This window comes from Chiroxiphia lanceolata, chromosome 11, assembly GCF_009829145.1.
Source record: "Chiroxiphia lanceolata isolate bChiLan1 chromosome 11, bChiLan1.pri, whole genome shotgun sequence".
Lineage (NCBI taxonomy): Eukaryota > Metazoa > Chordata > Aves > Passeriformes > Pipridae > Chiroxiphia > Chiroxiphia lanceolata.
This window is the reverse complement of record NC_045647.1, coordinates 4,474,961-4,502,931: the sequence shown is the minus strand read 5'-3', so window position 1 is coordinate 4,502,931 and position 27,971 is coordinate 4,474,961. Positions and strand designations below refer to the sequence as shown.

General features: G+C 44.3%; 1 protein-coding gene across 33 annotated transcripts in view; it reads right to left on the bottom strand.

Moving 5' to 3' along the window:
* Positions 1-27,971, bottom strand: part of FOXP1 (forkhead box P1) — a 382,430-nt gene that overhangs the window by 74,063 nt on the left and 280,396 nt on the right. For 29 of the 33 annotated variants that reach the window (XM_032699414.1, XM_032699408.1, XM_032699405.1 and 26 more), the window contains 2 exons: positions 1,645-1,782; positions 449-538 (listed from right to left, as the gene is read on the bottom strand). In XM_032699414.1, the coding sequence (XP_032555305.1) occupies positions 449-538; positions 1,645-1,782 (228 nt within the window). The remainder of the gene's footprint in view (positions 1-448; positions 539-1,644; positions 1,783-27,971) is intronic. The other 4 variants (XM_032699428.1, XM_032699400.1, XM_032699433.1 and 1 more) reach the window with 1 other exon arrangement.

The window sequence follows — 27,971 nt, the reverse complement described above, 5'->3', positions numbered from 1 at the left end:
ACCACGGATACTGCTCAGTGCAGCTGTGAAGAACATCCAACCAGAACCTCTGTAGTTGGAAATTACAAGCACAAACTCAACGTCTCTCAGCATTTTGCCCTGTTTAGAAAGGACAGCACCATATCTGGGCCTGCTGCCTTGCCCCCTCCCCTCTACACCATAACTAACTTCCCAAAGCACTCTCCCAAGATACAAGTCTAGATGCTTGCTCCAGGACTCATACCAAGCAGCAAGGCCTGGTCCCCTGCTATAAAATATGTGGCAGCGAGCAAATGGAAAGCACAAGAAAACACAGGCGAAAACAGGACAATAACTCTAAATCTGAAAGCTGAGGCCCGATAGAGTCAGTTCAGTTGTGCAATCATTTATAAGATGAATGACAGTTTAATAGCCACTAGACAGTCCCCAGGGATCTGTGGTTTGAAAGTAAAATGGGTATTGTCTGTACCTCTTTAGGCTGTTTTCCAGCATGTTGTTGCTGTAAAAGTTGAAGCTGCAACTGCTCCTGTTGTTTCTTATAAAACTCTTGAAGCTGCTGCTACAAAGAAAAGGAAAGATGGTAAGTAACAAAGTGGAGAGCCAATTCAGTGTCCCTTTTGGTGTAACACACAAACTGCGATTTGAAAAATAGCATCCTTTTATCTGTAATGGTCTGACCTTTAGTTTGAAACTCAACAATAAATTCAGTGCACACTGACTATTCTTGGCATTATCGTTTGAAAAGTAATCTCCAAAATGAACTGATGAAAAACATACCATTTTCTACACAAACTAATTAAAATAAGGCAAGGAATGACCTTTGATTGTAACAACAAAGCCAAAATGCCCTTGCTGAGAGAGCCTGGCGAATCTCTGTTGTGAAACACACATGCTTTCTAAATGATAGGGTTTGACTGTATTAAGTGTTGTTCAATACATGCATAGACATCCTGGGAAATGCTCTCCTCCTCCCGCTCCCCAGATGTGCACCGTGCAGGCAGTGTTCCGGTGTGGGCAGGAGGGAGCCTGGGAGCCAGGAGGGAGCAGGCAAGGTTGGGCTGGGCTGGATGCTGACATCCACCCGGGGTCTGTGAGACCCTGCTGTGCCAAACCCTATGATAATGGAGCCTCGGGGCTTGTCGGTGGCCAAATTCCAGCTGAGAAAGGACCATGGGCTGTGAGAAGCACGGACACACCACACGGCATATGTTGGCGGAAATCAAACAGATTAAGGCTTGACAACTTCTCCAATTTTACTGCCACCGTTTCCATAGTCCTTTATGGTTCCAGATGGACATAACGAGGTCTAAACTGGGAAGCATTGCCCTTCTACCTTGTTTATTCCAATTAGTCAGGGCACACCAAGCTTTCTGGGGGATGCAGGCAAAAGCAACAGGGACATCTGCCGAAGTCCTGACACTTAAATATGCATCTGTATTATTTAGCTGATCTTGGAAACAACTCCTAGCACTGCTCCCTGGATTTGTTTCCAGTAGCTATTTCTAGAATTAAAAACAAAAGAGCAGTCAGTTCAGCTCGGAGCACGGATGCTCCAAGGTTTGGACCTGAGATGTGGGCACCTTCCTTCTCCAGGAGTGTTTTGGGGGGCAAAGCCCTCCAGCAGCCATAGGGGGCCATCTGAGCAGCTGTTAAGGAAACAATTACCTGTTGAAGCATGAGTGCCTGCTGCTGTTGGAGCAGGACTTGGAGTTGCTGGGGAGTTAGCACTTGTTGCTGGAGGATCTGCTGCATTTGCTGGGGAGTGATCACTTGAGGTGTCATCATAGCCACCGACACTGGAACCTGAAGGCCAAGATGAGAGAAAGAGGGGGTCAGAGAGCATCCCTGTGGCTCCTCCAGCATCCCCACGTCGGGGGAATCTCGTATCTGGCACTGAGGGAGTTGAAGGCAAGAGAATCCTTATAGCCCACCTCAGCAGGAACAAAGGTACTGTCTACACTTTCCTGGTGATTAAATTCCCCTTTTGCAAAACATTAGTGGATGGAAATTCTTTAAAGCAAGCAGTATGGTAAAGATTAATTTATTTTTACAAGAAATCTGCAAATGGGTTCTTTCCCTCCTAGAAAGTCCTTGCTTCCCATACAGAAATCCAACAGCCAAATATCCTACACTGATGGGATCTAGACCCTATTACAACTGGTTTTTAAGAAAATTGAAGGAAGGCTCAGTGATGTGAATAACAGCACTAGACTCCTATGCAATTTTTACAGAAAGGCCCTACCACGATGGCTTTACCATTCCATATTCACCCAGCATACAGATGTCTTCAATTCTTTCATATTATGTGAGATACCATTAAAAGCCGCTTTCCATGACATTTCAGTGACAAACAGCTACAGTGATGAACTTGATAGCATTTCATATTTGCAACTGTTAACACGTTTCTGCACGGGCATCTTTGCAAGGAACCTGTACACTGTATCTGAAAGGATGATGTCTTGTTCAGATAAAACACTGACATTAAAATGACAGGCTGTCTTGGCCAAGGTTACACAAATTGTATTCAAGCGGATACCTAATGACAATGCTATGAATTCTGCAAGCTTTCTAGAATGTAATTTAGCTATTCAAAATAATCACTGCACTTGTGTTTAATTTGAAGACTACATGAGAACCATTTTGTCAGTCCCAGTAATGCAAGAAGACTATTTCCCTAGAAACCCACCCCTCTACCCTCCACCCCAAAAAAGGAAAAGAAAAGGAGGGAAAAAAAAACAATAGAGGAAAAGACAAAACCCATATGAGTTTTAACAGTAATATTTAAGCACCTTACTTTTCTATAGTTTCAAATCAAATACATGACAGCACAAAACTAAAAGCAGTAAAGGATATACTTTGCTAAAAAGGATCTCCTGTCATCCCATGTATTACAATAAAAGGTAATAATATGTTTAGCACTTTTTCTGTGCACCACTTTCTAAAAAATCCACAGACAATAGCTGATCAGAAGATAAAGGAGTTTAAAAAAAACCCTCCCAGTGTAGTAGTAAGCAAGAGAGAAATGCAGTATTAATTTTATGTAACATAATGTCTTAATATGCAGTTTATCTTGACTTTTTCACATGATTTGTCCTGTCATTTGCATAGCAAGCTCTCATTCCTAATTTCACAGTCATTATGCACTGATGTCCTGATTTCTCAGCATCACTAATTTTGATGAACTAAAAATGGTTCCTGAAGGTCAGATGCATGTACACTGCACATCTCCCCGTGTTGTTGTGTACATGTCGTGTGCCAGGGACAGACACTGCCTCAAAAACATTTGCCTGAGCAAAGCCTACCAAGGGCTCGCACGCCTCCTACATCCCATTAAAGCAGACACGGCGAGGTCCTCTGAGCATTCCCCATGGCACAGCGCGTTCCCACACAGCTAATGTGGATCAGGCTGGTGTGAACGCGGGCAAATGGAGATTTAATTATGGGTCAAACGCCAGAAACCACCAAAACCAGGGGCCATTTGCCCCTGGCCTGTGCCGCTTGCCTGCACCTATGGGAAAGCCATCAGCTCCGAGGACACTGAGTCATCTGGATGGGTAATCCCATTAATTCAGAATATCTTAATCTGTACCCTTTTAAAAACTTTTCTGGGAGTATAAAATTATTTAATTAAATCCTGCTGTCACTATCTTCACCCCGAAGCGTGACTCACCTTCATTATTCTCATCCCCAGAGAAGTTTACTTTACCCTGGGGTCTGTACTACCTCTCATTGAAGTTGGACCGAGCAAACAGAAGAGGAAGCATGTTTAAGTATGTTTTCTGTGCCCTTCTTGGAAGATAGACAAGACAAATACTGTTCAGTCAGATTTATGACGACAAGCGGGGATACAGACAGGAATAGGGTGGGGTGCTGTAAACCCTACACATCGGTGATTAATCTGAAGGGCCGCGTTCTGCCGTCAGCTGGGCAGGGACAACTCCCATTCACTTCCACGGCCTTTATGCACGTTTATCTCGGGACAAATCTGACAATTGGGCCCTATCTTTGAAAACCAGCCACGTACCTTCCAGTGAAGAATCTCTTAGCTGCAAGAACAGAAGCACTTAACCAGAAAGAAAAGAGTAGTAATATATATATATATGGCATACAGTTAGGGAGTACAAGTACATAAAGTACAAGTTTGCATTGGCCCGTTCAACTTCATTTTACCATCTGAAACCACATTTTCACACCACACCTGCACCCCTAAAGAAGGTGCTGCCTTCCATTTATAAACACAGCTCACAGCCACATTTAGCCAAAGTCTGTACTTCAGTTTGTCACGAAAGCAACTTACAGAAACCTTGCACAAACAAATTCAAATAAACCAGAAACTACGGTGTTAAAAATGACCACACACATCCCGGACGAGCGTGGGCCCACATACAGTCTGAGGACTTTAAATAGTTAAGAATGATGGCCTATATATCCACTCTCTTAACTCCCAACGTCCAACTTTTCCATGTAGCTAGTCCCTGGTAATACTAGGAATCAAAGGGCATGCAGCACCAGCAATAGGCTATTATAGCCCACACTTTATTACCCATTACTACCGAGGTCATTAGCGGTAAGAGTGATTGTACCGGTCTTAACCTATTGATCATTGTAACTACTATCATTTAATCCCGTGTTGAATGTCTGGAAAGCTGCTAAAGGCACACAAGAGAGAGTGCTTTAGCGATGAGAAATATAGCCAAAGCTTGGAAATTACACTTTGATTCATAAAATCTAGCCAGTGGTTTAAATCAATAGTATTTAAAACAGTCATGTAAGTTCTTAACTACAGCTCTCTAATATTTATGGGTCCCTTTTTGAGTGTATTCAGTCAAAACTAAACTTTATTTTAGATACTGTGCAATATACTTTACATTATGTTAGATAAAAAATATTTATTTCTGATATTTTGTCTGATAGTAAGTGAAACCTAAATCGAGAGCTATAAATTCATTTTAGATTTCTATCTCTCAGATGTCAACTTAAATGTGTTGCCAAAAAAAATTAGAAACCAACTTTAAAAATGACTTAACTGTTTAAGTACATGAAAATGAGCGTCTTTTATGAGTTAACAATGAATCACAGAAGGCAGTTTATGAAGAACTAAAATAATTCTGTCTTACTGCCTTCAGGGAGTTGAAGTTCAAATTAAACTACTGGCAGATATATTTAAAGAATGCTAAGTTAGCATGCAGAGAAGAAATCAATCTTTTATTTTTTCTTTCAAGTTGTTTATTTCTCTTTTGCACATGAAACATGATTGTTGTTATTGATATGATTAATGAACTACTTTTGGTATTGTTGACTGATAACAATAGGGTGTGGTAGATACCCAGCTGCATGTAAACCTGGCAGCAAAGGTAAAAATACAGCTGCAATTTGGTTTTGGGAGCTGTGCTAGTATGGACCTGCTGACATGCTAATACCATCAACGGCAAAAATGTCTTTAATACTCACAATTGTCTTCAGACACTGTTTCTCCCAGGGTTCTGCCTGCTGCTCCTCCAGATCCCCCAAAGCCCTCCTGTCCCCCTCAGTCCCCTCCGTGACTCCCCCATTTCAAGCCCTGCAAACACACTGTATTTTGGACCAAGGAAAACTTCCACAAACTTGGGCCAAGTTCGCCTTTAACTTCCCCACGAAGTTACAGCAGGGATGCATTTGTCACTCCTCCACACAACCCAGACAAGGGTCACGGGGATGAAAATGATTTAGTCCTATTTAATCATCTCCATTCCCTCATTTTCAGTGATATTAATATAATTAAATACTAGCTAAATAATTTCAAGTAGTTTAATCTTGTATGAAGCGAAAAGGAAAAAAAAAGAATGCCCTTTTCACACCCTGTGCCTCCGATGCTGGATACGGCTGTGGTTCTGTTAACTGTTAGCAGGCATGCATGGAAGATGGGGAAGATTTCCTTAATTCATAAAGAATAACTCTGCCAGAAAATCCTTTTCTCCCGTGATCTATGTTCAAACTTGATTTCAGTAAGCCCTCATACCAGGCACCCTGGATTTCCAAACAGCAATTCTTCGGTTAAAGATTTTTGTGATAAAAGTTAAACGGAGCAAAATAGCTGAACACAGAAAGAGCAAGTCGCTGAGGAACAGTTAAAAATACTGGGCTACAATAAAAATAGCTACGGCCAAGCAAAACCAAACAATGAACTTGAGCTGTCCTATTAGAAAGCTCTTATATGCAATACATTTAAAATATTAAAAAAAAAATCTCAGTTGAAACAATGCAAACCAGAAGATAAAGCACTGACAGCCTGGCAAGCAGAGAGGCACGATGCCACAAGCCAGAGCACGGCCCAGCAAAGCAAGAAGTGCTGAAGGCAGGACCTGCTTCCACCCCGAGACTAAAACATTTCCGACATAATATTTCATCCTCCAAGATCTCAACACAAAACCGCCGCTCTCGGAATTATTCACGCAGGAACTGCAATGCTGGTTCATTATGCGAAATGGAATCTCACTTCTAGACTTAGTTATTTTGCCATAATACAGCACAGCGCATTAAGACAGGTAATGTTTATTATATTAATGTAAAATCAGCTAAGTAGTCTGTCATTAGCATAACTGTTCTCTCTGTAACAATACAACTCCCTATTAAAAGAGAAGGGGGGGAGGAAGCCCTCTTTAAAATTAAATTAGCATTTTATTATTTTAATTTTGTTTATTATATTTTATCAGGAGGGGAGATCTCCCTTTGACCCACAGAAAGCAGAACGATGGGCTATACTGACATACCCCAGCATGTCAGGATGTCTGCTGTCTTCTGTATTCTCTTCTAGCTGAGGAAAAACGGGAATATTTTCGTATTTGTTTACAGAATGAAACATCTGATCTTATCTTCCACTTCTCATGCATACCAGGTTTCTTACTAAGTGCCAGGATAATTGTTTCAGCTATAATAAATACCCATTTAATTTGCATAAAAATATAAAGTTTACATAAATTAAATCCTTTCTACATCTAACATTTGTCAAATAGAGACTAAACCAGAGAACATACACACACACACACACAATCAAATATCCCTTTAATAAGCCGAGTGAGATTTCAACCTCGAGATTATCATCATCATTTTCCACATTTTAAAAGTTATAGTTTTTGTTTCCCTCTCTAGCATGAAAGGAAAAATTATAACCTGCTGTACATGGTTCCGAACTCTGGTGATGTTTTATAATGATTCAGTTAAAAAAAGAAAAAAAAAAGGAAAAAAAAAAAATCTGCTCTTTTTCCAGAGTTTAAGAAAGGAAATGTTAGATCAACATATTCTGCCAAAAAAGCCTCAAATAAACCAAAAGCAATCCTGCTTAGAAATATCCAAAATACCTCTAAAGCCCTTGAAAACCCTTTGAAACCCTCTCTCCCAAACACCCTTAATATACTGAGAATGATCATTGTATCAGACTCCTTACATTTGTATATTAATTCATACATACATTAAGGAGAGCTTAATTAAATAATAAAAGACCGTGATTGAACCAGCGACGTTTAATATGCCCAGAGTTTCATGTGAGTTAAAGGGAAGTGTTACACAGAGGGGCTTTTTATTTTTTTGTATGGCGGATTTTTAAGAACTGAAACTCCCAACAGATTTCTAGGAAGGATGAACCCCCTCTCCATCCCTGGCTATTTTCTCCTGCAAGAATCAAATCCACAGCTGCCTGCTCTTCAAGCTCAGGGCATTTGAGATGACGTACATAGTGGTGGCCAGCTGAAAATATCAGTGATTCTTGAAAAAAAATTCACCTGGTTAAATCATGCTGTTTATTTCCCACACAAACCAGAGCCTCTGCTTAAACACTCGGGTAGGCTTTGCCACTCTGGGTCCAAGTGTCACCTTTTATAACAGTTGTAAACTTTATTTGCTTAAAAATGTGCAGGTTTTCACACCTATGGCAGACACCTACAGCTGAACATCACAGCTAAGCACAACGGTGCAAATTAGATTCTAATGAGAAAACATCAGTTGCTTCTTTGACAATTTTGCCATTCACTGATTTACTTCTAATGAAGACACACTCCAACCAGCCAGCTCGCCGTGTTAAAGGTCAAAGCACGTTCAAAAAAATGCCTCACGAAATCAAGGCAAATGGGAAACCCGTAAAGAAGCCTTCTCATAAAGTGGCGTGGCAATTAGAGTAATTGTGCAAAAAGCCGTCTTCGGTAAAAAGTAAAAGAAATTAAGCTGCCACTACTGTAACAGGTTAGATGAAAATCAAAATTTAATGTATTCTCCCTTGTGTCATCTTGTTTTGTCAAGACATCAAATAGAATTGGAAAGTACAAAATAACAAGCCCTTGAGAAATCACAGAAGCCGACCTTTTTGATGTTGTTGGTTTACCTTGTTCTCAGTTATTTGAACAATGATGTTTCAGATTTAAGGGCAAGATAAAGCTTAAAAATTAAAACCCGTTGTCAGTTCGGGGAGGAGGGGGTATTGTCCCTCTCAAATAACAGAGCATCTTACCTAATCAATGAAGGCAAATCCATCCGAAACTAGTGCACAGAATAATTAGCAATTCCATTTATTTGCTCAATATTCAGTCTGGGTTTTCTCCCATTCATTCAACTTCAGTACCAACTACAGATCCTCCTGCTAGCACAGGAAACTGTGCTGGAAAGGTTAAAAAAAAAAGAAGAAAAAAAGAAAGGCTGGGGAAGACATATTTGCCAGTTCTGCTTCTCTCCCAATCTCTACACAGCCACTTTAATCTGCAGATGAGTGCACAGTGGATTTTTTTCTCTCTCCTTATAACTGGAAAGTGAAGCTGAACAAGCAAGCACCTTATAAAAACAAAACAGTACAGGACATTTTAACTGAACTACAGCAAAGTAGTTTCCAGTAATGCAGTTCTGCTTTCAATAAAACAAACAAACTGCTTAAAACCAGCCAAGCCTTTCACCAAACAATAACAAATTTAGCTTATGGTGTCAGGACTTTCCCACAATCTAGTTTTGCAGGTGTTGATAAAACTACCCCTGCTACTGCTTTTCCCTAGCAAAGAGGGGAGAAAAACAACACCAGTAAGTTATCCTGCTACTGGGAAACCTTTACAGAAAGTAAATCCAACTGCTGTGTCCTCCCAGCTCAGGTTTGTCTCCAGCAGCTCTGAAACGACTAAGAAATACAGAGCAGGAAAGCACAGGAGCTTTGAAACTCCTTAAACTTTTGAATGCAATAATCTTTCTCCCCTTACCTTTCTTCAGCTGCCCGGAGCATGTAATCACATACACAGAAACCAAAGAATTTTACACTGAAATAGTCACTTGTTTAGCTTCAGTATTTTAAAAACATCTTCACTCTCAAGCAACGACAGCGCCTGAGCACTGTCAGGTTAAAATGGTGCATAAGAAAATCGCTCTGACTGCCCTACCCCGCTTTCACTGCCTAAAAACCCCCTTCAACCTTCTTCACACAACTGTTGCAACCCTTTTCTTCCTGGCCCACAACTAAAATCAACTCAAGTTGCACAGCCCACCATCCATTAGTGCAATCATCCATCTGTGACCCATTACAACCCAGGGGCTACACGTTATGACTCCACCGTGGTGTCTGATCACTATTTACACCCCAGCATAAATTTCAGCGTGAGGTTAAGAGTTACACTTCTAAAATGTGTGGAGGGCTCATCCAGCTGTAGAAGAACGTGAGGCACCCACACCTTCCTCTGAGCAGCGAGATCCCTGCAAAGCCAGTGCAGGGATTTCATTTCTTCCTTGTCAATCCCATTATATTTATGACTTCTCTTTAGTTCGGCTGAGTGACTGGTCAGAGCATGTCTCAGAGCTTTTTTTTTTTTTTTTTAAAGCAAAAATAACACTGCTTAGAAAAGGGAGAGTACAATGGCACAGCGCAGCAAAGTGTATGTTAAACAAGACCAAAAAAAACCAACAACAAACCAACTGTAGCAAACAAAAAAAAAATTTCAAAGCAGCCCTTCCTATCATAAGCTTTCTGATGATTTATGGTTTACCAACTCAGCAAGGTTACGCAACACTGCATGCCTTTAGATGCATTATTTGAGTCAGTTGAGATTTAATTAAGATCACAGCCTCCAAAATCCCTGTCAAATGAAAATTCACAGAAGACAATACACTATATATCCTCATGCAGATAGTCTCCATTCCATGCTCTGGAATAACATAAGTTAATCCTCGTTTCTATGGTGGCAGACAAAAGTTCACTAATTTTGTTTTCTTTTGACACTTGTGTTGTTTTCTGTTTTATGTCATGAGATCATTCCCTTTTGAGAGGGGAGGGGAGCTGATATAGGGGGAGAGGAGGGAGAGCAATATGTCTGAATATGGCAGCAGATGTATTTTGACATTCTCACAGCTCTGCTGTGATGTCATCAAGTTTTCATATAATTAACCCCTGCCAGTAAGAGCATCCTTTCATGACATCTGTCCATTGGGAAGAGGAGGAAGAAGTCAGGGAAAAAAACGCAAAAAGTGCCTCAATCTGGCCTTGCACTAAAACCAAAACCAAACAAAATTAAATTAAGGCTACAAAACAGCATTCACATTTTCCTCCTGTATCAGCAACTGGCTTTTCCCAATTCATTATCTGCCCCAGCTGCCTCCTCACCTCCAAGGTCCTCTGAAACCACACGCTACAGACACCCAGCTCATTCCCAGCGCCTTCTCCTCCTGATGGTCCTGGTGCAGCGGAATCCCTTCACTCTATAATCCAGTTCCTCTATTTGCTAAACATGAGCATGTTAAATAAAACAATATTTCTTACAGAGAAATTGCTAGAACTTTACCTCATTCCAGTGTATTCCTATTTGCATTATCTTAATATCTGCTTGCTTATCTCATGGTTTAGAAATGACAGGTGCTAGCGGCCTTTTGTTTGACAGGCCACTACACAAATAACTGTCTTGCCTGAAAGGGCTAATGCACTACTAATGAACAATAAATCAACTTTGATTATAAAGTGTCAGACCAATCAGTTTGCAGTTCAGCTCTATCACAGTCTAGGCCAAGGCAGCTACTCTGTTTAGGCAGGACTCAGGTTTCATCTCTGCAGCCTTATCAATGAAATTTTTTGGACGTAGCCACAGGAGATCACTGAAAGCCCTCCGACAGCAGATTTTCCGCTGGCTGTGGAGAGAGTGCCTGCTTTTAGAGACTTCCTAGGCTGCTACTGCAATAAATATACAACCAACAAAAGCCATTTCTTAACTAGACAGAAGCACACTCTAATGACATACACACATACACACACGCATTGTAGCCGTGACTTTCAGAAGAGCTACAAGCAAAGAGAAATGCTTTTCAACTTGGTGTAAAGATGTGCAAGGTGCCTCAAAGTTCAGCACACTAATCTTACTTATGAGGGGTTTGATCTGGCAAATACTAATTTAGCAGGCAGAGTGCTTACAGTTCCAGAGGGAAAGAGAGGGAGAGATCCTCCTCTCCTAATACAGCTACTGCACATGCACAAGTCCTTCCAGGATTGGGCCCAGGAGCATCAGGCATGAAAATCAGCTGTGACCCAAATAAAAAAAGGATTTTAACATTTCGGTTTATTTACAAAACAGCAAACTAGCCTGCGCAGGTCACTTTTACTAGAAATAAACTTTCACAATTTATTGTAGTTCACAACTCAACACTCACTGCTAGAATAAATCCAACCGTTTGGTTTTCATAAACAGATCTTGGTCACCCCGAATGATTCACATTTCCTGCCACCAAACTTGTTTTTATTTAAAAAGATGAAATGGTAGCGTGTCAGTCGCCGGCACACGCACCGAGACGACCGTGCCGCGCTACCGAGAGGCTTTTCCCTGCCACCGGCGCAAGGACAAGTCAGAACTCTCGGTGTTTTCAGAGACAAGTTGGCTTTGAAGGAGTTAATTCCAGAGAGGAAGAGTGTATATGCACTTTGCTCTAAACTTACCACCCACTTCCTAAGGGTTCCCTCCTCCCCACCACCACCACCCTCGAAAATTCAGCTCACTCGCACTGCAACGCCGGCTCGCAGGGCTGACACTGAGAATCCCGTTACATCCATTTCGCCGGGGTTCACAGCACTAGTCAATGTCAAAAACAAAGCTCACTCACTTAATTTCCCCCTGGTAAATTGACTGGCGAATCCATTCAGCGATCCCGGTTCCTGACATTTAAACCCGACAGCGCGTTTTATCCGGCTCTGTGCACTTTTCCCCGTTTCCCTCGCTCTTCTTCCAAAAACTCCAGCGCTGCGGCACCAGCCCCGCGCGGGCTACGGCTGTCACGACAGACGCCGGGCGACACGCTCCGCGCCGCTCATCACTTCTAAAAAACCTCCGGCGAGTTGCGGGGCGCACACGCCGTCCCTCCCTCCCTCCCTTCCCTCCCCACTTCCCTCCCTCCTCTCTCAGGAGCGGCGCGGCTCCTCCATCCTCGCCGGGCTGTTTTCCGGCACTTTGCGCGGGCCTCCCCCCGCCCTCGGTTCCCCCCGGCGGGGCACCCACCTGGGCGGCGGCGGGCGGCGAGCGGCGCGCCGGGCCATGGAGCGGGCTGGCGGAGCGGCGGGCGCGGGGCGCTGCGGAGGCTCCGCGGGCGGAGTGCGGGGCGCGCTGCTCGGGGCTCCTGCCGCCGCCGCCGCCGCCGCCGCCACCCGCGCGGCCCCGCCCTGCGCCGCCGCGCACACCCCGCCCCGGAACGGGGCGCCCCGCGGGCCGCCCCCGCCCCCCGCCCGGGCACCGCCGGCTGGACACCCCCCCTCGGACACCCCGGTGGAGCCGCTGGAAAGAGAGGGGGGGGAAGCGCCGGCACAACGCGCTGGCGGGCACCGCAGGGGAACCCTCCTGCCCGCCCCGCAACTTTGTCGTCTTCTCCCGCGGAAAGTGGCTGGCGCTCTCCCCTCCTGCCTTCCCGGCGGCTCTGCCACAAGACCCCGGGATTTCGGTATCGGAAAATAGAGATAATAATAATAATAATAATAATAAAAAAAAACGACCGCAAGATGCCTCTGACAGGAGTTTGCAGCGAAACGGGGGTGAGTGCCCGGCCTGCCGAGGGGAGCATCTCTCTTTCCCTCCTTGGCCAAGCCTTGGGGACCAGCGATGCCCGAGCACCCCAGCCCTGGCCAGGGGCATCCACGACTGCCTGGCTCTAAGGCAGCCGAGCCCTCGAGCGCTGTGGACACAAATCTGCTATGTTTGGGTCTGTGGCACCCCTCTAACCATGGGGCACAGTGTCACCTCACTCAGAACAATCTTCACAAATTCACACGGGCAAGCTCCAAGAAACACTCGTCCGGACTTGAGCACCCAAACTCGACCCTGTACGTGTGCTCTCTCTAACCCAGGGACTGCCACGGCCCTTGCCCAAAACGCTCCTATCTATAGAATATCCTGAGTTCGAAGCCACAAGGATCATCGAGTCCAACTCCACTTTCTCTCAGGCAGCAATATTTGTAAAATCTCTCACACTATTTTTTTTTTTTTTACATTTTCACATAGTTTCTGAAGACAAAATTGATGCAGAGAGTTACTCCTCAGTTACTTTACGTGCAAGTACCAGGGCAGACGGAAGGCACCCTACACCGTTCCCAGCAGAACCTCCCGTTATTTGCAGGAGTCGGGCTGTCAGACAATAGCCCCATTAGTGATGCTGCTGAAGAACCTCACAAGAAGCAAAGACAAAGGACCCAATTTACTGACAACTAGCGATCTGATGTTAAATGGGATGCGATAGGGATTGCTTTCCACCCTAAAGTGTTTTCATGTCAGATAACAAATTTATTAATGGGATTTTTTTCAGGTCACAAAAATGTGACCCCACCCTCTTATGAATATTTAATAAGGGACTAAGGGCATCTTTTGCAAGACCCTAAATCTGCCAGAAACAGCTTACATGAATCAGAGAGTGCCTGCCTCTTAAAGGGGCATGGACACCCCGAGCAGGTCAGCACAGACAGGGCACAGGAACAGCCAGTATTTATGTGTTCTATCTATGCAAAGTCAAGCAGAGATGTACACACACCCCCCAGCACACTGGGCACTCAGCAGTAACAGAAACCGGTAACGCATGCAACGAGCTAGTAATAATTATCACCTGTGCTTAACAGAAATCCTTCCTGTCCTGGACTTCAAAGCAATCTCGAGGAATTTGGATTGCTTTGGGGAATATATTACAGAATACACAGGCTTAAACTTTTCAACAGTTTCTCTTTCGGACCACCTCCTCCTCCTGCTGCATTTCCAAGAGCATCGCTGTGGCAGGATCTCCAACAGCACTGACAGCAAAGAAGCAGCGGTAGGAACGGCTCTGCACTAACACACCCTGACCAACTCTGCATCCGAAATGAGGAGGGGGCTGCATGCCCAGGCAGTCTCTGCAAACCATCAGAGAATGCTTTACAGACCCCAGTTTGGAAATCTTTTGATCTATCTTGTCGTCCTCGGCACAAACTTCTCACTCACACACGACCCTCAATCCTATTCTCACATCATCAATCCTTATTTTCCAGTATGGCCATATCCAGGTACACACAGCTCAACAGAAGGCCAGTGCCCTCCTTCTGCCCTGGTCACCGGCTGATCACACACCTCTGGGCCAAGCTCTGACCTACTATATTTATGAAAAAAACAGGACACTATGAAACCTACCACTTTGCTCAAGGCACTTCTCTTCTTTCCAGGGGCAAAGAAAAAGCATAACGTGGCAATGCAAGCCCAAGGCTGTGATCTACATGCAAAGCAAAAGCACAGCGCTGGCTCTGGCACTGACAATTCTCCCCACCCTTGGGCAAGTCACCTAGAAATTTTTGTGTTTTGTTTAGTTTTTTTTTTTAATGTCTCTGACGCTGAGGATGCCTCTCTCTGAGAGCTCAGTCTGCAATGTTTGTGGCCTGGCTTCGGAGTGGCCTGCACCATTTCAAGGCACTCAATGACCTCAGCATCTCTGCCTCCTCATCTGCAGAATGGGGATAATACGACTCATTTCAGGATCTTCTGTAGACCAATATTTGCAGAACACCTTGAAAAATGAAAGGTGCTGTCTAAGCACTGAGTGCAGGCCGCAGAACCTGCAAGCCATATTTTTAAAGCGTTTTATACCCTTTCATATAAAAGCTTCATACCTGCAAGCTCAGCCAACATCTGCTGTGGGCTAAAAACTTCATCCTTACTAAAGGAGATGGGAGCACCTGTTAAGTAAGGTCACCATGAAATATAATGCATTTCTAAGCCAGCAAAATATTTTAAAAGACCAAGAAGAACCATAAACTCCCACTTTAATTCCATTCAATTATGGAGAGTCATCACAGACAGAGACCATCAGACAGGGATGTTCAAAACAGAACACATAAAGTAATACATTAAAAATAACTGGGAAAGGCTGTGGAAGACTAGATGGCTATTTGGCACTGTGTTCCCATGGGATGTGATCCGTATTAAGTGGTCATATCAACACCTAGGTGAAAGAAAATAATCACTGGACACTAAGATGCAAGTGAGAGGAACAGATTAGGAATTATGATGAATACAGTGGAATAAGTGGTTTTGTTATGCCATTATTTTACATGTACACTTTTTTCACAGACTTTCGTAGGTACCTATCCATGCACAGACCATGGATTTGCCTACAGAACAGCCTCATCTGACTACAGGGCAGGGGAGAAGGAAAGAAAAGACATCCACAAAGCACAACCTCCTCTAACCTGTCCCAAATTAGGAAATTTTTAGTCCTAATATGAGGCAATTTCTACCTAAGACAGCAATACATCTGTTCTTACCCTCAGGATGTTCCCCTGGGCAGGCAGGGTCAAATAGGTCCCACTCTGCTCTCTGTCTGCTGGTGGTGGGCCAAATCCTGCACCCTGTTCCCCAAACACAAATTTGGGAGTGAGTAATTCAGACGAGCTCTTGTGCCAGTGCTGCTGTGGCACAGAGGAGCCCACCCCCCTCCACTGGTCCCATGCCAAGCCTGGCAAAAGAATGTGCCAAATCCCACTGCTCGGCACACTGGACAGAGCCATGGGACAGTTTAAAAGCAAGCTGCTGTTTGCAGTTCTGAGGGAAAGAGCCGTCTCAGATACTGTTCCCACTCCCAGATCCCCAGGCCCATTTTTGTGGGGTTAAATCATATTTTCCTGTTTTGAGACTGCTTCATTTTCCCTTGTTGCTGTTTGAAAGACCTACAAAAACAAATGGGGAAAACAACTGACTAAACAGGAAACAGTGAAACTTATTACCCACAAACTGCTGAGAAAAAGGACAAAGTAAACATTTTTTTTTTGTCTTTTTTTAATAATCTCAGCTAATGCCCTCATGGTAAAATATCTTCAGGCAGAAAAGTGATTTTTAGGCTGATGGTGTCCAACAAAACAGAATACCAAAGCAATTAACATTTCAGTAATCCTTGTGTCCCTGTTGCTCTCCTTTTGATGTGAAACTGTCATTTTCCTTACTGCCCCTGCAAATTCTGCATGAACAAGGCTCTTTAAATCCCCTCAGTGTTGTACAATGGTTTAAATTTCACTTCATGGCATGCTTTAAATTACCATTCACATCTTCATTTAATGCATCATTTTATAATGCCAGTGTTACTAGTTAATTTATATATACACAGCAGGATGTGTCAACATTCAGGTGAGTTATGAATATGATTGCGCAGGAGTTATGGAAGACATTTCAGCAAAATTATGGTTCCCTCTAAGCATAAAAATATTAATAATGAATCAAACATCACAGGTAAACAACAAATTTTATATAATTGCTCCCCCCATGCTTCTAGATAAATAAATAAATAAAAATGGCAACGTTTTTGCTCTGCATTCATATTTGATTGATCTTAATAAATTGCCATCTCCTTTCCTAATAAACTGTAATCTCTTGTTTCCGCCACAAAGTAAAATTTATTAGCACACTCTTCTACCAGCAGGTCTGCATCACTCACAGCACAGTGTGCAAATTGTTCCAAGTATGCTTGGGCATTATTCATAATTTATTTTTCTGCCCCAAAGTACACAATATATTGAGAGGTAATCACCACTAACTGTTCCCGGTTACTTTCCTTAATTATGTGAGATGGCATTTATGTCACGTACAGTAGAGGAAATGCTGCAGTTTCCACTAAAACTCCATTTTTTTTGCCATGGGTTGAAACACAGCGTTCACACAGAGAAAACCTTCTTAGGACAGGAAAGACTGGAGGTGGTATCTGGTAGGAGATGGCAACACCTCCACTTGAAAAGAACAAGCCCTGTCTACCAAAATAACCCACTGGGCATGACAACAGCGATGGCTTCGAGAGGAAAAGTAGGTGTTTTGTCGTGATGTTAAAGTTGCCATGGTAAGAAAAAAACCACAGAATGAAACATCAACAAAACAAACGTCAATCAAACACATTTTTGCCTGTTAAGTATTAACCAGTGAACTCCTGGCCACCCCAGATCATCTCCTGCCCATCGCAGCAGTGCAGGCAGGCGGGTGCTCCAGGCTGGAGCCACTCCAGGGTCCCCAGATGGGAGTTTGGGGGTGGATCACCCCAGTTTAGGGCTGGTGTGGGGACAGCTGGTGTGGAATGCAGTGCTGGAAGCACTGCCCTCTCCTGGTAATCTGCCTCTGTCATCAGGAGACTTAATGCTTCACCTCACCACAAAGGATCCTCTTTAAAAACCCAGGCCTGCTTCCACAACAAACTACATACACACACGCCTACGTACACACATGTACTGACAGAGATGTAAATTAAAATAAAACGGATTAACTATGGGCCCCTTCATGGAAAAACACCCATCAGACTACTGTGCTCTCAGCCAAGGAGTGCTGAGCTCTATATTCTGGTTCACCTGTGAGAACACCCCATATCACCACTGGGCATTGCTGTTTTTCACTCACTCTGCTGGGAACGCACATCAGTGTATTTTCAATAAAACACCTTCTTAGCAGTAATGGGCCACTGTTCCCATTTCAGTGGTCCCCAAGGTTTCATGATACAGTTTATTTAGCTGGCTCGTAGTTCCAAGTTTTCCTCCAATATTCAAAAGCTATTTTTAATTTTTTAAAGAAGGCAGCCATAGGAAGAGCTTTTTCTCTTCTTTAGAGAGGAAGACACTTAATTTTGTACATACAACAAAACAATTTGAATTGTTTCCTGAAGAGGTGTTTAGGCAACAGCCTCATGGTTATATAGGAACGCACAGAAAAGCTGTGACACTGCTGATGCTACATAGGGACAGAGTTTGGGAGCAGCACTGGGATCTCTACTCCTGCTTTAGAACAAGCATGCACCATGATCAAATGCACCTCAAAAATGCCAAAAAGCAGTACAACAGTGCAATTTGCAAAGCTGGCAAACAGTGCTAAAGCCAAGAAGATTCAGTGCAGGCAGAAGCACACAGAGGAGTGCCCCTGAAATGCTCTCTGGTTGTCACACTGCACTTGGAAGGTTTGTTTGCTGCAAGGCAGCTCTGAATTACCAGGAGGAGATACTACAGGTTACCATCCTAGGTTCCCTTGTACATATATAAAGTGCTTTTTAGGAAGCAGGGCATGGCAAGGGAGGTGTCCTTGTGACCATCGCTCCACACTGCCCATGGTGTGCTTCCCCTCTTCCTCAATGCCTCTGGGTCAGGAGCACCCTGTCACTCAGCCCAGCAGGACAGGGAATGGGAGAGGAGAGGGAGTTGTTGTTGTTTTGGGACAACAACACTGCAGGGCAGAAGACCCAGCCCCGGCACAGCCATTCCCTGGCCTTTGGCCACATCAGTCATTTTGATGGTGCACATCTGGTTTCACATGGACGAGAAACAGCCAGCCAGGCCGGCTAAGCAAACACCCCAACCAGAGGACTTTGCTCTCAGATCCCTTGGGGTCATCCGACCGGCTCAGAGTCCTTTGTGCATCACTAAGCAGGGCTCACTGTGTGCTCTGGGCTTTTCCTTTGTACTTCCACTCCAGCCCTTCACAGTGCAATGCGCCATGATCCATCACTTCATCCCAAATAAACGGGGTCCAAACTGAATTCAGGGACAGGGTCCTCCCCTCCCGCTTCCCTTCCCCAGGCAAAGGCAGATCCTAACTGTGTGCAAGGGTTATGACCCACTGATGTGTCCTATCCAAATCTGGCTGCTGCTTATCCCAATCCTTTTCTCCCCTCAAGCCACAAAAAAAGATACGATGCTGAGAGGCAGCAGGTCTCTGAGCCAGGAGAGGATGCAGTGGGGCAGCCAGGACCCACTCCTTTGCTGCACCCATCATGCCAAAGGGTGAACAAGCAAATAAAGGAATTTGTCTGGGGTCCCTTAAAACAAATTTGCCTTCCTGCAGCAAGAGAAATCACGCAAATGCGCCTAAAAATTTGGGACTGGAAAAGTGCAAATACGCTGTAAAGTGTAACAACAGAGGAATACAACAAAAATCCCTCTCTGGAAGGAAACAACAATTCTCTGCCGTTAAATGCAGACGCTTCCAGTGGCAGCAACTTCGCCACACAGAGCCCTGGAGGAATTCAGGACACCTGAGGCACCAAATCCCTCACTCGAATGAAATTGCAGGGTGATTAAGCAGAGAGAATGTAACTATCCAAACTGTAATTTGGCCAGCACAATGGATCTAACACCCCTATTCTTGGGAGGAAAAAAAAATAAGTACTGTATTTGAAGTTCAAAATCTAATTAACTATTTGAGAAAAAGAATTCTGTTTTTAAAAGAAAATTCCTAACAATATAAAGAGAATTACTGCCAAAGTTTTTGAAGAACCGCATAAAATGGTATGAAAAACGTATGATATTGTAATAATAGGAATGACTGGATTTGCTCAAATGTTCCTTATACCTTATAATACAAGAATAAAATACAGTGTAAATCCTTCTATCTACATAAGTTCCCTGTACAGAAAAATCTCTCCTTTAATAGGTTTACACCTTTAACATGTATTAGTTTGGAAAAGTCCTAGGGTATAATTGCACATCTTGGCTTGGCACATTAATAGCTGTTCCCTTCATTTACTGATTTCTTTTACTGGTCAATTTGCTATTTTACTACGCTGCTCTTACAGCTCGGCTTCCCCCCTGTGCTGGGAAGGGCAGAGCTGGTCACGGGCTGTGTGCTGCCTTGGGGAGGTGGCTTCTGATACCTTGATCCTGGCCATGTGCACACACGATGCTCGTCTGGGATGCGGCATTTCCTTCCACCTGTGCCAGCAAGCCACAGGTCACAGGCAGAATGCCCTCACTTCCAGGAAAATCTGTGCAGAAATAAGCCCTATGGGCCCAGGAGAACACAAGCCAAGTAGGGCTTCTCCAGGGCTTCATGCCACCTTGCTGGTCACATCTCCCTCCAGTGCCCTGAAGAGCTGCACTTGCTGCTGCCCAGGCTCCTGACCCCACATCCCTCCCCACGCTGTTTCCTCTCAAATCCCCTCTGACACTGTGCATCCCTCAATTCCTTCTTTGCTCCAGGTTTTTCCTGTTGTCCCAAATTCTGCTCTCTGCTCCCCTGGGGCTCCATCCCCATTGCAACTCCTCACCTTCTTCTCCCTATAGCTTGAGAGACCTGGAGAGATCTCACCCGGGACAGGATGCTCACCTCACTCCACCCCACACATGGGAAAGGACCATTTCCCCATAATGGAGAAGGGACACACATAATGATCCACGCTACCAATCTGCACAGGTTCCCTCTGCATCTCAGCTCCAGGCTCAAGGCAAAGCTGGCATTTGCTAAACCTCCATCCACCACCTTCTACAAGTTTTTTGACAGTTTAAGGGTTTTCTTATGTTATAGCAGAGCCATTCAGTTAATGGCTTCTCAGCACTGCCATTATAAACCAGAACTTTTCAGGTGTTTATTACTCGGCTTTAAAAATTGGCTCTACGCTGAAATTTGGCAAACGAAGTGTCAGCCTAGGAGAAAATTTTATTTTTTGCCAATTTTGTACTGTAAAAAAAAAATGACCCCATTTTGGCCTCCATAAAAATGCAGGTTTTGCTGCCTCAGTGACACTGGTGAAGTAACAAGTCAATATTGTAATAGTGCCAGCAGAGCTGAGTGATTTAATGCCTAAAATTGCTTTGAAGGTGAAGAGTGCTATTGAGCTGCTAATTATTAACTATTATTACTGATCCTGCCGCACAACAAAGATGCAAACAGAAAACAAAGGGAATATGAGACATCGCTGGGAAAATGAGGCAGAATCGAAATAAGGGTCCAGTGGTGAACACGGAGCAGCTGGAAAACAAGAGTCAGAAGCACGGGCAGGGTGGGGTCCTCCAGCCAAGGCAAGAAGAACGAACTGATATGGAAATATTATTTTTCATTTTCCAGGACAGTATTTCAAATACAAATAAAATACAAATGATACCATGTAGCTTGCTCCACGCCAAAGCTAGCAACCATGCAGTATCAAAATCAGCTCTAAACCAAGCTGAACTGAGGTCAGTGAGGACCTCATATTGCTCAGCCAGAGCCAAGAGAAACTTTGCCATTTATTTCAACATGCAGAAGACAGAGCCCTGAAGGTGCTGAGGATGGGCGACCTTGCCTCGGTTGCCTGGCAGTCAGACATCGACATAAAAACAGCCTGGGAATTTCAAAGGGCCCAAAAGACTTCAATCCCCTAAATCTTTGGGATCCTTTCAAATCCCATATGCACAAGGGTAGCAGTATCCACATCACACACCCCAAAATCTGACCTAGGTTGATCTGACTTGGCTGAACAGAGGGGAAAGTAAGTGATCTCTACTCTGAACCTCCCCAGGTACTCCACTTGCTCAGGGGACTGTGGTTTTATAGAAGAAAGGTAACAGAATGATTATTTCTTCTTTGGGGGAAGAAGTGAGGACCAGGAGGTGAGTGAGGCCAGGGCACACTGCCATCTGGAATGTGCTGTACCAAAGCAGCCGTGAAAAGTCATCGGAGCTGCTCTCAAACACAGCAAAAAGAAAAAAAAACCCAATTTATCTTTCTGGAAACTTTCTGCTTGTCTAAGTGGCAGCTATTTAAATACAATTAACAAGCAAATGATTTTAAAATTACAATACATTTAGTAAGGCAGCATCACAAACAATTTGCATCTCATTAAAGTGTTTGAAGCTGCAGAATCAGCCTCCCAAAAGGGCTGCACTTCAAGTGGGAAACCCAGACACAGTCAACAGCTCCTGTACTGTCCTCTGGACACCACACACACGCCGGGGGGGGCTCAGTGTCCAGCCAAGCCCCTGGCTGGGCCACCCCCATGGGGAGTTCTGGCCACAGCTCCCAGCACAAGGACGGATGCCACGAGCCAAAGACTTGCTGGAAGTGGGTGTAAAACAAGGAAGGAAGGAAGGAAGAGGGTGTGTGTGTGTGTGTGCATATGGGATGGGCACTTTTTAATATACATTCATGAACAAAGAGTTTAAAGAGATTTCAAGCTATTTACTCAGGTCTATATATAATTAAAAGTTTATAGATTACACTGCCGCAAACGTTCTGAGATTGTTGTTGGGTTTGGACACACATTAATTCCCAGGAGCCTCCTGCAGAACAATCCCATACCGACGCGTGCAGCAGGAAAAGCCTCAAACAAGTAACAGTTTTAAAAGCTTCCAACTCACTTTCAACTGTGATTTACTGTGGTGGTTCCATTTAACCCAGAGGATGCAGGAGCACTTCCCAGATCACACACCACTTCCCCACGTGCCTTTGGCTTCCTTTAGAAAGCCATGTTGCCGCACTGAGCCCTGCCTGGATCTATCCCAGGATCAGGTTTTGCTAGGCACAGCTCCATATAGGTACCTGTGTGGGCAAGGGCTACTGTTTTTTCCATCAGTGTAGCTCCTGCCATACAAGACTCTTCTGTTGTAGCCCATGGAGAAGAGTGGTCTGGCAGGAGGCTGGTGGGAAGCTGGTAGAAGAGAAGGAATATACACATACACAGTAGCTCTACAGGTAATGCATTAACAAATTCGTAGATGAATGAGAAATTCAGCTAAATAGCCTTAATTTCAGTTATCAGAAGACTTGAAGGTGAGGATGTCCACGAGCAAGGATGTCCCTGAATAAATCATTTCGCACAATCAGCCTCAAGTGCTGACCCCACCAGCTCACAACACTGACTTATGCTCCAACCACACCTTTGATCCAAAAGCTTGCTCCCAAGTACTGCATGAACTAAAAGGCACAAACAATACTCTCCCTAGAGTTCAGTACAAGTTCTGATACAGCCTTTTCCTTGCTGTGCCTCAAACTCCACGGGCTCTGGAGCTGCACGTGACGGTTGTTTAAGGCTGCACAGCACAGTTATACACGGCCCTGGCAGGGGAGAGCGAGGAAAGAGTTTACAATTGAATCTGCAGAGGAAATTCGGGTAAGTTGAATTATCCATTTGGAAGCTGGCCAAGGGCTGGGACTACTCAAAACCATGAGGGAAGCTGTAAGAAGCGACCGCTTTTGCTCGTCCTTTGAAAGGCAGCACCTTCGAGCTGCCTGGGGCTCTCACTCAGTGCTCCTGTGAGAGCAGGGCCAGCCACATCCCCTGTGCTGCTCCCAGCGGGGAGGCTTTCCTGGGATCCAGGGGTCCTGTCCCTCTGCTGAGAGACCTGTCAGTGATGATGAGGGGGTGGGGGCACTCGTACCCTGTAGTGCCTCTGCAAAGGGGGCGGCAGCTTGAGCCTGGGAAGCCCAGCAAAAAGAGAGACGGAAAAAAGAACTAATAATGAATAAAAAACCCCACGGGTAGAAGCAAACCAGTCATCACCCTGCCAAGCAATGTGCATGTCACTGCTCTGGGCACAGCACGCCAGAGAAGCCCCAGAGCCCTCTGGGTGGTTCCTGGGTCTCTCCATCCCTGGTGTCGTCACAGCCAGCGTGTGTCACCCCAAAGCTTCCTGCCCAGAGATGCCACCAACTATTGACACAGGCCTCGTGCGCTTCTTTTTCAGACCTGTGGTTTTGTAGTTTGTCAAAACAGGATACTATTTAAATTTAAAAATGTTACAATTTAAACAAAGGTGAAATAATTATTGCTGTTTTAGCAACCAGACGTCAGGCTTTGCTCATGCACATGCAGTTTTTTGTTTTTGGAAGACCTCAGGCCTCGTTTGCCAGCTCACTATCTTCTCTGTGAACCTGGATGCGAAGACAAGTGTCTAAGCAAAACAACACTCACTTTCTATGAATTACTGAACATGTGTAATTCATTTATCTGTAATATTGTGCTAAACTCAGCTCCAATTAAACAAACGAAAACACCTGCTTAGCACACATAGATCTTTCCATACCTCAGGGGAAGACACATCAGTGTGCTCTGTAGTACAATCTGGCTCAGAAGCCTACACTAACAATGCAAAGCTGGGATTTTTCTTTTTTTCTTAAATGCACATAGGCAGGGAGATTAAAAAAAATACAGACAGTGAGATTTTGGGGATGGAGTATTTGGTTTTGGTATTTCTATCATTAGCATGTGCAGTTCTGTAATATTTAAGTGCTCATTGGGGCCTCCTCATGGGCTGTTGGACCTGAGGGCATGTATCACTCAGGGGAAAAAAGTGGGATAATGAAAACTTAAAAACACATGCAACCAGCCTCAGATATTACGATACTGTAAAGCTACCAAAGAGACCTCGTGTTGACAAATTTACTGAGTTGGGGAGAAGATGTTTCCTTTTCTTGTTCTGCTTATGGACTGGTGCTATGGGACATCCCTGTTGTCCCCCCATATTAATGAGTTGGGAACACATCTCAGTAACAGACTGCCCAGGGTCACCCCAACATGGGGGCTGAGATCACTCCAGGCACCCCAGATGACCCAGCAGCAGAAACAAGACACAGCCTCATCTCACACATGCCTTGAACCAACAGAGGGACGTCCCTTTGGGGGTGCCTTGGAAAGAGGGCTGCCACGGGTTGGTTTGGTGCCTGGCTGGGTGCAGCAGCCATCATCAGCAGAGCCTGCAGCCTGCCAGATCCCCTACACTTAACTCATTTCCTATTCTCTACTCACTGCCTGCAGACAATAAGCTGTCAATCAGATCCCCACAAGAACATTTACAATTATCTTCCCTCTCCCGCACCTCAGCACGGCCCGTATGGCTCCATCCTAAACTGTTCACACACGAGCCATTTGCAACTCTTCCATTGCAGTAACTGCCCTGACTCGAGAGGCGGGTTAGGAAATTGAATTTCCTCATGTTTTCAAATAAAAGTACTGCGGTGGTGAAGCACAGAAGCAAAGGAACAGGCTTCCTACAGGTGTGAGGCAAAAGCAACCACGAATGGAAAAACTGCCCCAGTAATTATTACAGTATCCTGGGCAAGGAGTAAGGCTGTTTGCTGCCTTTTTTTTAGTTTGCCTTTTTTTTTAGCAAAATCAAAGTCACAAACTGAAAGTGGGTTTTAAAATTATTTTTGTTTTGGTTTTCTTCCCCTTTTTTTTTTAAGACAGGGTGGTCCCCTCCTCTCACTCCTGCAGAATTAGCAACAAACCACCACCACAATTTTGCAGCTGGCCTTGCCGCTCTCATGTGTCCATTGTTGGGCTCTCCCAGAAGAAACTGGTTTGTTTTTCCTCTGGGTAGACACAGCTGAGTGAAGGACTCAAAATGAGCACATTTTCCAAGTAAAAAATAACAGTGATGCATACAGTAACCATACCTTCCCCCTTTAGTGCCAGTTGCTGACAACGGGATTTAAAAATATCTGAACTATGTTCTACATGATGTTAATGCTCCTATTCCAGAGAGAAATCCCCAATACCGTGGGGGCACTTTCCAAACACTGCAGCCTGAGAAACTGTCCAGGATGTGCCCATTCCTAATAGCACTGAAATCACTGCCATGGCTAAATTAGGGTAAAATCAGTACAGTCATCATTCACTGCACTGTGACTGCACTGATTTTCTGCTCCACTGTCTGCTCAAGGGTCAGTGTGGGTAATGGAGAGGAGATATTCCCTCTCCTATTAATTGATCTGGACACATCTTTGATGGCTGTCAAAACAGAAAGGTAACTAGTGCCATTACGGCTTTTTTTCCTCTTACTTTTTAATTCTTGCGCAGAATATTTCCACAACCTTTTCTGATGAAAAAATAACCTATCTGATATTTCCCCTCTCCTTTAAAATGTTTATCCTGTTCTGAATCTGCAAAGTGTGATATCATCAAGGAGGGTCACGTTTCACAGGAGCTAACGGCTTCACTGTGTGCTCCCATCACTTTGAAAAGACGAACAATAGTCCCTCAAGTGTTGCTGCCGGTGGCACAGCAGCAATTCACAATGGAGGGTGAGAAATCTGAAATTAAAATAAACTGCTTAAAACCTGCAGATAGAGAGAGTGATGCAGGAGATGGAGTAAAATGGGACAATCTCTGAACCCAATCAACAAAGCGCTCATTGTTCCACTTTAAGACAAGTAACGCAGCAATAAATATTGAGCCAAGGCAGTTAACCTGTATCCACAGCCTTTGAATAAACACCAAAGTTAAAAGTAAAATCAATGCCAGGCCTTTGGCTCTTGCTAACTTGTGCTTTACTCCTTCTTCCTTGGCCTTGTTTTTACTTTTGGGGATTTTCTTTGCCTCCTCTCCTGTTATTCATACTTTCCTGCAGAAACTTCTTATCACACAGGAAAAGGACAAACAGAAGGAACTGCCAGCGTGCAAACAAATGATGTGAATGACAGCTCAGTTGTGTTCTGCAAATCCACCTGGGTGCAGGTAACTGAGAAGAAAAGGGCCAGGCAAGACGCTGACTCACAGCGTCCCCTGTGAAGACAGGGGAGCCTCCACCTCCCTCCCACACCCCTTCTCCCCACGGGTGACCCAAAGCCATCCTGCAGAACTCTCTAACCATCAAACCCAACTCAGTGTTTACCCTGCAGGATGGCACAGGCAGCATGAGGCATCTCTGGAAGATACAGGCACGTTCACCTCTTCTACAGGAGTTTGAGCAATCAGCTCTTGATCTCTGAGTACAAATGAACGCCCTGGTTAGTTCTCATTTTTCCTCAAGTGGTTTATCCACTCCCGTGCCAACACCTCAGCCAGTAATACAGGTTTTCACAGCGAGTATTAATTCTGACTTCACTTTTAAATCACATTTTCTTCATTTGAGCATTATTATATTCCATAGAACCAGGCGTGAGCATCATGCAAAAGGCATTCTGGTCCACAGTTGTGAATACAGCTGTGTAGGCAGAGGAATATTTGTTTTCCAAGTAATTTGTGCACATTCACAAAATTACAGCTGTCTGCAGTTCTCCCGAAATATCTGCCCTGATGTTTACAAGCCATAAAATATAATCTGCCTTTTCTAGGGTTCCAACTGGTAAAATTGGAAATATATATATACATTTATGTGTGCATGATTATTTTTCTTACAGATTGACTACTCCCCATTACATATTGGCTATTAAGCCCCCATAACACCAGCACTAACTTGAGGAGCCACTGGCCTTAGACAACAGTGAATAAACCTTTCTAAGAGCCAGAAGGACCTCTCTAACAGATTTCATGGATCACTCATCACATTGCATCTCACTCTTATATCAGAGTAATCCCCTGAAGAAGACCACATGAAATAGAGGCATGGATTACAACCCTGCTTAGGGTGACAGGTTGCTGCCTTGGCCCAAAACGAGCTCATATTGGGATGGACAGGGAAGGTTCATCAACTTAATAATGTGGCCAGTGACAACAGTGACTGACCATCAGCAATGGTCTTCAATTGTCCAAATGCACAAAACACGATTCCCTAGGACAGCAAAGTCCTTGGGATAAAATTTTTCCACAGCAAATATGGAAATGTACACTGCACCTGCACAACACCAACTGACCCCACTCAAAGTACAGGACACAAACCATGAGTAACTCCCTGGCCCAAAGCCCCAAAGAGCAGCAAAATGTACAAAACCAAACACAGAATGATAGAATGATTTGGGTTGGAAGCAACCCTAAAGCTCATCTCGTTTCGAGCTCCCTGGGCAGGGACACCTTCCACTAGATCAGGTTGCTCCAAGCCCCATCTAACCTGGTCTTGAACACTTCCAGGGATGGCTGCATAG